The 13,073-nt window shown below is 37.3% G+C and overlaps 1 protein-coding gene across 2 annotated transcripts; it reads right to left on the bottom strand.

Annotated features, from left to right (window-relative positions):
• Positions 1-305: 305 nt before the first annotated feature.
• On the bottom strand, positions 306-3,470 carry LOC108258794 (microfibril-associated glycoprotein 4). Of its 2 annotated transcripts, none has more exons than XM_017457716.3 (6): positions 3,385-3,470; positions 3,068-3,090; positions 2,613-2,858; positions 2,356-2,452; positions 1,643-1,810; positions 306-951 (listed from the first exon to the last, which is right to left on the bottom strand). In XM_017457716.3, the coding sequence occupies exons 2-6, from the start codon at positions 3,068-3,070 to the stop codon at positions 671-673; spliced, it is 795 nt and encodes a 264-aa protein (XP_017313205.1). In that variant the 5' UTR covers positions 3,071-3,090; positions 3,385-3,470; the 3' UTR covers positions 306-670. The 2 variants fall into 2 exon arrangements, with proteins under 2 accessions (XP_017313205.1, XP_017313207.1); XM_017457718.3 differs by having other exon boundaries at positions 3,068-3,086; positions 3,385-3,460.
• Between the last annotated feature and the right edge of the window lie 9,603 nt (positions 3,471-13,073).

The following is a 13,073-nucleotide window of genomic DNA, read 5'->3' as shown; positions in this document are numbered from 1 at the left end:
AATACATACAGCTGTGTGTTAGCTGCATATCCATGAAAGCAAATGTTAGGTTTCTGGGTAATAATCAGGTAATAAGGACACAGAATTGAGGCTGGGTTCAGCACAACACACTTCAGTGTGTAAATACCCAGTGCACCATAATAATGCTGAAAACTTTCATTAACACCTTAAAGTTTCAGACTTTTTTCAGTTTCTGAAGTTAAATAAAATTTAATAATAACTGTTATGAATAATGTACTAAATGAAGTGAATAATAGGGAAGGTGTGTCGTTACAAAAATCAGGAATGTAAGACTGGACTCAGACTTCATTTGCTGAACTTTTATTTCATTCTATATATAGGAATTTATAAGGGGAACAAAGGAGGTTATACATTGATAAACACAAAGAACATTTAATTAACATATTTTGGGGAAAAAAAGTATGCCAGTAAAAAATATGTATTCATAACATACTTATACATATTTCCTTAAAAATGAAGCTAATAGAGTATATAGTGGAGGATATTTCAGAGAGGATATTTCACAGGAAAACCCCAAAGATCAGAGGTTATGATTAATTGGTAAATAGTCATACCATTTTACAGAAAGTCTGTCTCTAACTGCAGTGAGAGATATTATACTTATTCCTCTCTATTCTACTCTTCTGGATTTCTTCTGAAGTCTGGAAAGCTAAAGATTTTCAAGATCTTCCAGACTCATCCGTTTGATCTTCATCACGATGGTCTTCAGAGAGTAGTAGTAACCTTTCCAGGACTGCCACATGATCCCTGTGTACGCTGTTCCCACATTCCCATATTTGTACAGGCCGTTGGGGTTGGCGTAGTGGCACGCATAGTAGTACCAGTATCCATAGTACCAGAATCCTCCACTGTTAGTCTCCGCACAGTTTCCTGTAGGGTCTTTGTCAAATGTTGCAAAATCCCTCCCATTCACATAGGATAAAGAATCACCTGGAAAAGACAAAGCAGAGGACACTAGGACTTTGTTTGGATAGTCCTATGCTGAATCAAACCAGTCACGTGACTGTCACCAACCAACCAGCGGATTAAGTAGATTTTCTGAGGTCCACACTCAGATGATTAAGTCCTTTGCATTTAGCTCATGCCTCTGAGGTTATATTTAATTTTCTTCTGCACGTGTCCAGAGCGTAATAGACATGAGATACTAAATTGTGGTCATGAAACCGTAATTTTTGCACTCGATAGAGGCACATTTATCGCACTTTAAATTCACTATATAGATGGGTTGTAATCATAAAATAAAGTCAGTCTTTGTGTTAATTCGATGCGCTCTGCTGTAAAGAAATCGTGCCCACGGTGTGAAGGATAATCTGACCGAGTGCTCATCTGCTACGCTTACAGAGAAACTCTACTTTCATTCCTCATTTTATCCAGAAAACATTCTCTCCTAAAGATAAGCCATGTCTCTGATTAAGATGTGTCTCCTCCCATGTCCTCCATGTTACACAGGATGATATTAAACAGGACAATATTATTAATTAATTAACAGTTATTCATATGTGACTCTCATGTGACTTCTGAATAGCACTTACGTCCGTAGTTACTGAAGATCTACGTCTGAGGTCTGAATAATGATGTGTGTAGTTTCAGTATTAGAAGTAATGTTTACTGATTTGCTCACCTGCTCCTCCATTGACGTATTCACCGATGTTCAGCCTGTAATTCCTGGACTCTGGGTTGATGTAGAACTGGGTGTACTGGGCGTAGGCACTGCCTCTCTCAAAATCCTCCATTTCCACTCTCAGCTGATACTTCTCCCTGTAGGTCATCAGGAAAATGTTCTCCAGACCTGAAATTATATTTAAACAATAATTCCAAATCATGAGCTGGGAATATAAAGATATAATAATTCAGATAAACACAGGTGGTGCTGGAATATTTCACATTTCACAGTTTCTGCAATGAGGAGCAATGATTCTCTGTCTGTCAGACATCATTTAGAAATCTTTGTTTTTGTTTGTTTTTGAGTAACAGTCTGTACATAGTAAATATGTAAATTAGAAATAACCGGATGTGCTGTATCAAGTGCTATTTTATAAGCTGCAGAATAATGAATATATAAAGAGTGAAGTTTGCAGTGATGGATGTGATCATTACAAGGGCAATTCATGCAGCAATAATAGGCTATAGTGGCAATATACTAAACTCCTATTAGATTTATTTCAATGCTCGCCATCTTCTCATTATATCATCAAATTTGCTTTATTTATTTATTTATTTATTCTTTTTTTTTTTTTTTTTTGGCAACCTCAGAGGCCTATGAGCAAGTGATCAAGTTTCTTTTATAAAATTAGTGTGTTGCTACAATTACAAAATGATTCAGTGTTCTCTCACCTAGCCAGTATTCACCACTGGCATCACCAAATCCATTCTTGTAGTGCTCCCATGGCCGGTAGAAACTCAGATTGCCGTCGATTCTCCTCTGAATCACCTGGTTGGTGGATTATTCAGCATGGTGTACAGGTGGAAACAAAACATTGAGAAAAATGACTACATTTCAGAAAACCTGAAGCAGACAAGCAGTTACCTCACATTTCTTTACCATTACAGTGTTCTCAAACAGCTTTAAACAGATTCATGTTCTCACTCACAGTCCACTTCCCATCATCATGGCCTCCGGTTTCCAGGCAGCTCATGTCACAGTACACCTTCACGGTTTTATTAGGACCTGCTGGGTAAATGGTGTACACTCCACTGGGAACAGTGGCGTTCTTTACTGAGCTTATCTTTAGGTTGTAAACATCCTCACAGTCCATCGGCAGGGACGTGTTAACGAGAACAGCCGAGTGGACCAGCGAGGACAACGCTACCACCAGCAGCAGCAGCATGACGTGATTCTGTAACCATAATAATAATAATAATAATAATAATAATAATAATAATAATAATAATAATAATAATAATAACAATAATAATAATGATTTTTATATATCACATTTAACATTTTTAAATCAGACATATAATAAAACAATTGTAGTAATCATAAACTTATAAATCTTTTTAAAAGTGCAGATTAGTAAAAAGACAATGAATGACAAAAGCTTACCATCCTGTATGTGAAGATTCTTTCTAAAAAAAAAGTAATTAAAGCAAACTGAAATAGTTTTCAGTTCTCAATCATATTTCAGCATTCTGAAGAATTTTAAAATGTATTTGTTTTAAGTGATTTGTTTTATTTTAATAACTAATTGGGCATAATGTAAAATCACAATAATACTATTAATATTTAAATCTTCACAAGTGAATAAAATGAATTGTTTCTGTATTTATAATTACAGATATATGCATAACTGTTAAAAGTTAATTAAGTATTCTTTATATTTCTCTGATAACAGTAATAACTTGCATTGTTACGACACTCACCTGTGCTAATTCTCGTGTACAGAACTTACGTTATTCGGCTGCAGACTGATACACCGTCAACACCTGCGCCGCTTTTATATCACTCCGTTACCATCTTGGCAAAAATCCAAAGTTTTTCCTGTAAGAGGGTGAATTATCTGATTTATCTCAAAGTTTCTTCCTCATAGCATCTCAGGGAGTTTTCTTTGCCACTGTCACCTCATTAGAGATAAATTCATTCATTATTTAAAATCTGTATCCTGAATTTATATATTTCTGTAAATCTGCTTTGGGACACTGTCCACTGTTAAAGTGCTATACTAATAAAACTGAATTGAACTGGAGGAAGTCTAAGATTTTACTGGTGTGTGCATGCAAATGTGCAGTTTCTTGATTTATATGGCACACAGTGGTTTATTTTTCCCATCAGGAAGTTCTTTCTTGTTAACCCAACACTCGCCCTCATGAAGACCCCGTCTGTCTAAATGTGCACTGAATTCTCTATGGACAAATCATATTTTATTCAGTGTATTATAATGCAAAGTGCACCATAAATACATTCAGTGCACATACAGTACTGTGCAAGTCTCAGGCCCCTTACATAACAAAGTACAAACTTTGTTAAAGATTTTTATTTTATGAAATCTGCATTATCAAGTCAGTACAAAAACATTTTCGATTCCCATACATTAGTTTTACAGCAAAAATGAAATGTTACCGAAAAATGTTTATATGTCTGTAAAGAAAGCAACGTATTATGGGAGACACTTTTCAGACCAAAAAAAAAAAAACAACAACAACAAATAAACTGACAAACACATTTTAAGGGTTGACACACAAAATGTTGACTTTGTTTCATTTATTACTGTTTACTGCTCTTTATAATATTTTTTTTTAATGTAGAAACTTTTAAATGTGCATGTGCAAAGACTTTTGCACAGTACTGTAAATCCAATGTAGATAAATTCAGTACCAAAATATTTTGAGTTCCTTCACCTGGAATTTTTTATTTTATTTAAAGACACCAGCAGTGCTGTTGGGTTCAAGGTTTTCTGCAAATCAGGCAACTTTAAACTTCTATACGGTTTGTTGTTTTGCATAGATTAGATTATTATAACAAAATAATCCACTGAGGCCCAAATCATAGAAAATGCTGTTTTGTTAAAAGTGCATTCAAGGGTTCTTTTGCAGAGACTCCTAAAGTGATTTTACTTTAAACCCACTCAGGAAAGGAAACCCTGCATGTAAAGGATTTTCACAGAGGGACAAAGTGAAGACATGTTAAGAGTTCTAATGTTTATTTATAATGTTTGATTTATATTCATGCTGTAAGGATAGATAAATGATTCATTAATGTCGTAATATGTTGTGACAAACACAAACCTGCGCAACACATTCATGTTTTTGTTTTTGTAAATGGTGCATGGCTTCTTTTGTACTTTTTTATTTTTAGATCTTCTCTCAGGTGGATTACCAGAATCAGGTGTCAGGGAGTTGGACAGCATTTTTTAAATGTCATCAGTTTGTTTTCACTGTTGTTTGTTGAGGATTTAATGTTGATTAACAGTGTGTATGTATTTGTTCATCACTGAGAAAATCTTATCTCAGTTCAATTTAATGTGATTCGTATCAATAAAGAAAATTTAACGTAATACGCTGATAGTAACTTTTACTCTTGTTGCTGTCCATGGTGCTGTCCCTCATTCTCAATCACATTTAGGCCATTTATTTTATTGTTTCATTATTAAAACAAGCAAGCAGGGAGCAAAGCTTGCAATATAAACTACTTTTATTTTTGATATTGTGTGTATTTACTGAATTTTTATTTATAAGCTTTCAGGCATTATTCTGTATGATTTTAAAGTTTGTTGTTTAAAATGATTCACAGTAGCACAAACATTCCAGGTATTTGGGAAAGTTAAATATCGGAGATATTGTGAGAGAGGGAATTGTGTGCTTATGAGTTTTATAACTGAAAATCTGATAATAGAATAATAATAATAATAATTGGGTATTGTACAAAAAAATAAAAAACATAAATCTACAATCACAAACTCCTCAAGCATGAGGAAATGAGAATGTTTTCCCCCATAAACCCACTATCATATCGATCTAAATCTTACAGGACCAGTCCATCTAGCCGCCTGTTTGCAGTGTACCGAATAATGTTCATGTTTTCTGCTGAATTATTCTTGTATGATGATTGATGTTATCAAATTGTTCTTTATGAAATATCAGAAATGGAAATATAAATATATATATATATATGCATTTAAAAACATTTTAACATATACATATTACAAGTAATAAAAGTAAAAAAAAGTAAGAAAACTGAAAAAGTTCAGTAAACAGTAGTAAACAGTAATAAATGAAGCAAAGTCAGTATTTGGTATGACGATCCTTTGCTTTTTTTAAACAAAACAAAACAAAACAAAACAAAAAACATCAGAAAGGAAATGAGTTTTACTGTATATGTTGGAGAATCTTGCTGCATTTCTTTTGGAGACTCGCTTCTCAAAAAATTGTGTTTTTGTCTGAAAAGTGTCATTACAAAGTTACATAATATGTGGATTTCTTTTCTGATATGCAAATGTTTTTCTATAACATTTAATTTTCTGTTGGAAAAGTAATGTGTGGAAATATAAAATGTTTTGTACTGGCTCAGTAATGCAGATCTGATAAAATAAACATACAAATTTGTACTAAGAAATACAGTGCCTAAGACTGAGACCTAAAATTTCTGACAAATAATTATAACTGACAAGGTTATTTTAGCCGTCTACATCAGTACACAGGAGTATAAATTAAATAATGAATGTCAGCTCGAAGTGCAGACTTTCATCCAAATCGGGCGAATTTGCGTAGGAATGCTTTTTATATGTGGTATCCCCTTTTTAAAGGGACCAAAAGTAATTGGACAATCAGCTGCTCAGCTGTTCTATGACCAGGTGTGTGTTATCTGTATATCACATGATAAGCATGTAATACATACAGCTGTGTGTTAGCTGCATATCCATGAAAGCAAATGTTAGGTTTCTGGGTAATAATCAGATAATAAGGACACAGAATTGAGGCTGGGTGCAGCACAACACACTTCAGTGTGTAAATACCCAGTGCACCATAATAATGCTGAAAACTTTCATTAACACCTTAAAGTTTCAGACTTTTTTCAGTTTCTGAAGTTAAATAAAATTTATTAATAACTGTTATGAATAATGTACTAAATGAAGTGAATAATAGGGAAGGTGTGTCGTTACAAAAATCAGGAATGTAAGACTGGACTCAGACTTCATTTGCTTTTATTTCATTCTATATATAGGAATTTATAAGAGGAACAAAGGAGGTTATTGATTGATAAACACAAAGAACATTTAATTAACATATTTTTCCAAGGAAATTCATAACATACTTATACATATTTCCTTAAAAATTAAGCTAATAGAGTATATAGTGGAGGATATTTCAGAGAGGATATTTCACAGGAAAACCCCAAAGATCAGAGGTTATGATTAATTGGTAAATAGTCATACCATTTTACAGAAAGTCTGTCTCTAACTGCAGTGAGAGATATTATACTTATTCCTCTCTATTCTTCTCTTCTGGATTTCTTCTGAAGTATAGAAAGCTAAAGATTTTCAAGATCTTCCAGACTCATCCGTTTGATCTTCATCACGATGGTCTTCAGAGAGTAGTAGTAACCTTTCCAGGACTGCCACATGATCCCTGTGTACGCTGTTCCCACATTCCCGTATTTGTACAGGCCGTTGGGGTTGGCGTAGTGGCACGCATAGTAGTACCAGTATCCATAGTACCAGAATCCTCCACTGTTAGTCTCAGCACAGTTTCCTGTAGGGTCTTTGTCAAATGTTGCAAAATCCCTCCCATTCACATAGGATAAAGAATCACCTGGAAAAGACAAAGCAGAGGACACTAGGACTTTGTTTGGATAGTCCTATGCTGAATCAAACCAGTCACGTGACTGTCACCAACCAACCAGCGGATTAAGTAGATTTTCTGAGGTCCACACTCAGATGATTAAGTCCTTTGCATTTAGCTCATGCCTCTGAGGTTATATTTAATTTTCTTCTGCATGTGTCCAGAGCGTAATAGACATGAGATTCTAAATTGTGGTCATGAAACCGTAATTTTTGCACTCGATAGAGGCACATTTATCGCACTTTAAATTCACTAAAGATAAGCCATGTCTCTGATTAAGATGTGTCTCCTCCCATGTCCTCCATGTTACACAGGATGATATTAAACAGGACAATATTATTAATTAATTAACAGTTATTCATATGTGACTCTCATGTGACTTCTGAATAGCACTTACGTCCGTAGGACGGATGCCCTGAGGGGCTGTGGAGGGACGTATCAGGGGACATGAGATTGTTAGGGCAGTTAGCCCCCAGTGCTACTGTGGGGCCTCCCCTAGCCAAGGCTGTCCCAAGTTTTCAGTGTTCTCTGGTCAGCGAGCTGTCACAGGGCAGCAAAAACCTAATGCTTTCCCTCCAATAGAATGTGGAATAGTTAATGTCATTAAAAGACCATCTGGCAGTGTGGAAACTACTGCCAAATGTGTCTCTTTGGGTTCTGTCTATTGTCGAAAAGGGTTACCGGGTCCACTTTAGAGCTCGACCCCCCTGGTTCAGAGGTGTGCTCACCAGTAGTCAGCACAGACCAGAGCCCGATGTTAGTGCAGGAAGTAAGATCCCTCTTGGACATAGGGGCCAAAGAACATGTACTTCGTTCCCTGAGGGAGGGAGGTTTTTACAGCCGTTATTTCCTGGTCCTCAAAAAATAGTACTCTTCGAACATACAGGTTCAAGATGCTGACACTCACACTTATCGTTCCACAGATTCAGTTCGAGGACTGGTTTGTGATGATAGATCTAAAAGGTGCATATTTCCACATAGAAATATCGCTAGCTTTATCCCCTCTCACCTTCACAAAGTGAATGGATGTCACTCTGCCTCCATTGTGACTCCAGGGCATCCGTGTACTAAACTACCTGGTTGACTGGTTAATTCTAGCATGATCCAGGAACTGGCGGATCAACATCGAGATGTTGTTCTCGCCCACATGAAGAGCTTGAGGCTCAGGTTGAACCTCAGAAAAGTGTGCTTTCTCCAGTGCAGTGGGCAACTTTTCTACGGGTTAAAAGGATTCTACTACGATGTGGGCGTTTATATCTCCAACATGCGTAGGGTCAATCCAATCAACATTGAGCAAGATAAAGCTGGATCTTGGCATCCCCTTCAGTCTATATGGGAGACTATTGGGGCGTATGGGCAGCCAACGTCATACCATTGGGCCTATTGCACAGGAGACCATTTCAGTGGTGGCTGAGAAGTTGGGGGTTTCATCCAAGGATGAAACCTCTGAGGGTAATCAGTGTCACGTGGCAATGCCTCAATACCGCAATAATCAGTGTCACGTGGCAATACCTCAATTGAGAGGTCACCATGTGTTTACAGACAATACAGCAGTGGTCTGATATATTGACCGCCAGGGAGAATTATGTCCGCGCCCCCTGTTCAGGCAGGTGCAACTAATTCTTCTCTGGGCAGAGGGAAAGTTTTGTCAGTGAGTGCAATGTTCATTCTGGGCAACTGAAATGTGGGGGCAGACATCCTGTTGAGGCAGGAGCTGAGGCCCAGGGATTGTTGGCTCCATCCACAAGTTCTGGAGTCCATATGGGCAAGGTTTGGCCAAGCGGGACTGCATGTGTTTGCCTCCAAGGAGACAACAAACTGTGGTTCGCCCTCACTCCTCCCGCACATTTAGGGCTGGATGCCATGGTGCACATGTGGCCGAGGTCACATCTGTACGCTTTTCCCCCGATCAATCTAGTTCTAGCGAGAGTTAGCCAAGACAGTCTATGTCTGCTGCTTGTAGCACCTTATTGGCCAGCTCAAATATGGTTCTCAGAGATAATATCCCTGCTAGATGGCACTCCTTGGGAGATTCCCATCCACAGGGATCCACTGTAGACCCAGTGAACTGCACAATAGCTACAGTCCTGGAGTTCTTACAAGGACGTTTCTCAGCGGGGTGGACTCCTTCTACAATCAGGGTTTACGTGGTCACCATTTCGGCCAGCCACGCCCCTATTGATGGAGCCTCTGTGGGGCAACATCCTCTAACTTCAAGGTTTATGCGTGGTGTCAGGCAGCTGAGGCCCATCTGCACGCCACGCATACCTTCCTGGGACCTTTCTGTGGTCCTGGCAGGTCTGTCACGTGCCCCATTTGAGCCGTTAGAGTCAGCCTCTGAGAAGCTTCTGACTCTAAATGTAGCTCTTCTGCTGGTCCTGACATCTCTCAAGTGAGTAGCTAATCTACAAGCTCTCTCTGTTGCCCCTTCCTGCCTTGACTTTACCCCTGGATTAGCCAAGGCCTTCCTGTATCCTAGGCTGGATTATATTCCTAAGGTGCCTACATCTGCTGCCCTGCCTGTGGTGTTGGAGGCTTTGTGCCCTCCTCTGTTCCTCACACCGGAACAAGAGAGAATGCACCTACTGTGTCCAGTAAGGGCTCTCTGTACTTACGTCCACCACTCTGGCCAGCGGCCAGTGGCTCTAATTGGATAGTGGAAGCAATATCTATCGCTTATGAGGCGCGCAGTCTCGCTACGCCTCTGGGCATAAGGGCTCATTCCACTAGGGGGGTTGCCTCCTTGAAGGCTTTGTCCAACGGGGTATCCTTACAGGATGTGTGTGCTGCTGCAGGGTGGTCTATGCCACACAAATTCATTCGATATTACAGCCTGGATATTCATTCCACCCTGGGCTCGAGTGTCTTGCAGTGACCCTCGGGCTTGGGTCTTTTTGAACAGGCCGTACCCTCGGTATGATGAAGTGGGTATTCTCCTTCCCATAGTGTTATGCTAAACGCAATGTGAAGTTCATTTCTTTCTTTATTTGTATATTTATTTATTTATTTATTTATTTATTTATGAGTAACAGTCTGCACAAAATCAAAAGTGTAATAAGAAATAACCGGATGTGCTGTATCAAGTGTTATTTTATAAGCTGCAGAATAATAAATATATAAAGAGTGAAGTTTGCAGTGATGAATGTGGTTATTACTAGGACTACTCATGCAGCAATAATAAGCTATAGTGGCAATATATAGACTACCATTAGATATATTTCAATGATCACCTTCTTCTCATTATATCATCACATTTACTTTATTTATTTATTTATTTATTTATTTATTTATTTATTTATTTATTTAGTATAGATAAAGGGAGCCCCCCTTAGGACGCCATTGAAAAATCTCTGTTGTATCTATTCAAGAATCTGGCAACCTCGGAGGCCTGCAAGTGATCAAGTTTCTTTTATAAAATTAGTGTGTTGCTACAATTACAAAATGATTCAGTGTTCTCTCACCTAGCCAGTATTTACCATTGGTATCACCAAATCCATTCTTATAGTGCTCCCATGGACGGTAGAAGCTCAGATTGACGTCGATTCTCCTATGAATCACCTGGTTGGTGGATTATTCAGCATGGTGTACAGGTGGAAACAAAACATTGAGAAGAATGACTACATTTCAGAAAACCTGAAGCAGACAAGCAGTTACCTCACATTTCTTTACCATTACAGTGTTCTCAAACAGCTTTAAACAGATTCATGTTCAAGGATAGATAAATGATTCATTGTATTTATATGTTGTGACAAACACAAACCTGCACAACACATTCATGTTTTTGTTTTTGTAAATGGTGCATGACTTCTTTTGTACTTTTTTATTTTTAGATCCTCTCTCAGGTGGATTACCAGAATCAGGTGCCAGGGAGTTGGACAGCATTTTTTAAAAATGTCATCAGTTTCTTGTCAGCATTGTTCTTTGTTGAGGATTGAATGTTGATTAATATTGTGCGTGTATTTGTTCATCACTGACTGAGAAAATCTTATCTCAGTTCAATTTAATGTGATTCAATCAATGTAGAAAATTTAACGTAATACGCTGATAGTAACTTTTATTCTCGTTGCTGTCCATGGTGCTGTCCCTCATTCTCAATCACATTTAGGCCATTTATTTTATTGTTTCATTATTAAAACAAACAAGCAGGGAGCAAAGCTTGCAATATAAACTACCTTTATTTTATTTAGAAGCTTTCAGTCACTTCTCTGTATGATTTTAAAGTTTGTTGTTTAATATGATTCACAAAAGCACAAATATTGCAGGTATTTGTGTCATAATTTCCCCATGAGTCAGCGCTGCAGTATTGCAGTGTGCTCGGAAAATCAAAGTGCAAGCTTGTGCACGAGCTCGGTGCATGAGCCCTTAGCGAACGCATGCTTTTTGGTCTTCAATGACATTGACTTTGTTTACACTGGACACATGCCTTTGTTATGGTTATGCTCTGTCTCTGTTTTATCGTTGGTTGTTTTCTGAATGTGTCAGCATTGGTTTCAGCTGTCCTGTATTTCACCTCTGATTACGTTTGTTATTTAAACTCCTCAAGTTTCTTTGCACAGCGCATAGTAATGAGTGTATTCTCGTTACCAAGTGGTTGTTCTTTGTTCTCGTTCTCATTTCATGTTTATTGACTTTGTTTCTTGTTTATCATTCTGTATTCTAGCCTAGTCCAGTCTATGCCTGTTTGTAGATCGCCTGACCCATTGCCCGCTTTGACCATGCTTCTGCATCATTAAATTCTATTTGTCTGCCTGTTGCTCGTAATTTAAAGTCTTTTACTGCACTTGCATCCATCCAATCCTCCCTTACGTTCCGGGACATGACAATTTGGGAAAGTTAAATACTGAAGACAGTGCAAGGGTGAGAGAAGGAATTGGACTTTATAACTGAAAATCTTATGATTAAAAAAATAATAATTGGGTATTGTACAAAAGAATAAAAAAAAACAACACAATTCTACAATCACAAACTTACTTAATGTGTTTTGTCCCATAAACTCACTATCATGTCGCTCTAAACTTACAGGACCAGTCCATCTAGCTGCCTGTTTGCCCGTGTACTGAATAATGTTTGTGTTTTTTGTTGAATCATTCTTGTATGATGATTTATGTTATCAAATTGTTCTTTAGAAATGGTCAGAAATTTTTGCTCAGTTTAAAATGTAAACATCAATATATATGCATTTAAAAACATTTTAATATATATGTATTTAAAAATAATAAAAGGAAAAAGTAAAAAAAAATGTAAAGTGCTGTAAACAGTAATAAACAGTAATAAACGAATCAAAGTCAGTATTTGGTGTGACAACCCTTTGCTTTTAAAAAAAAAAAAAACATCAGAAATTGAAGGTACAGTTTGTGCAGTTTTATAATGAAATGAGTCGGTAAGTTTTCCTGCGTATGTTGGAAAATCTGCTGCAGTTCTTCTGAAGACTCACACTCGCTTCTCAAAAAAAATTGTCTCAAAAGTGTCATTGCATAATTACATAATATGTGGCTTTCCTTCCTGACATACAAACATTTTTCTATAACATTGAATTTTCTGTTGGAAAAGTAATGTGAGGCTGGGTGCAGCACAGCACACTTCAGTGTGTAAATACCCAGTGCACCATAATAACACTGAAAACTTTCATTAACACCTTAAAGTTTCAGACTTTTTTCAGTTTCTGAAGTTAAATAAAATTTATTAATAACTGTTATGAATAATGTACTAAATGAAGTGAATAATAGGGAAGGTGTGTCGTTACAAAAATCAGGAATGTAAGACTGGACTCAGAC

Source organism: Ictalurus punctatus, chromosome 26, assembly GCF_001660625.3.
Source record: "Ictalurus punctatus breed USDA103 chromosome 26, Coco_2.0, whole genome shotgun sequence".
Classification (NCBI taxonomy): Eukaryota; Metazoa; Chordata; class Actinopteri; order Siluriformes; family Ictaluridae; genus Ictalurus; species Ictalurus punctatus.
Note: the sequence above shows the minus strand (reverse complement) of the source record. Positions and strands in the feature narration are given on the sequence as shown.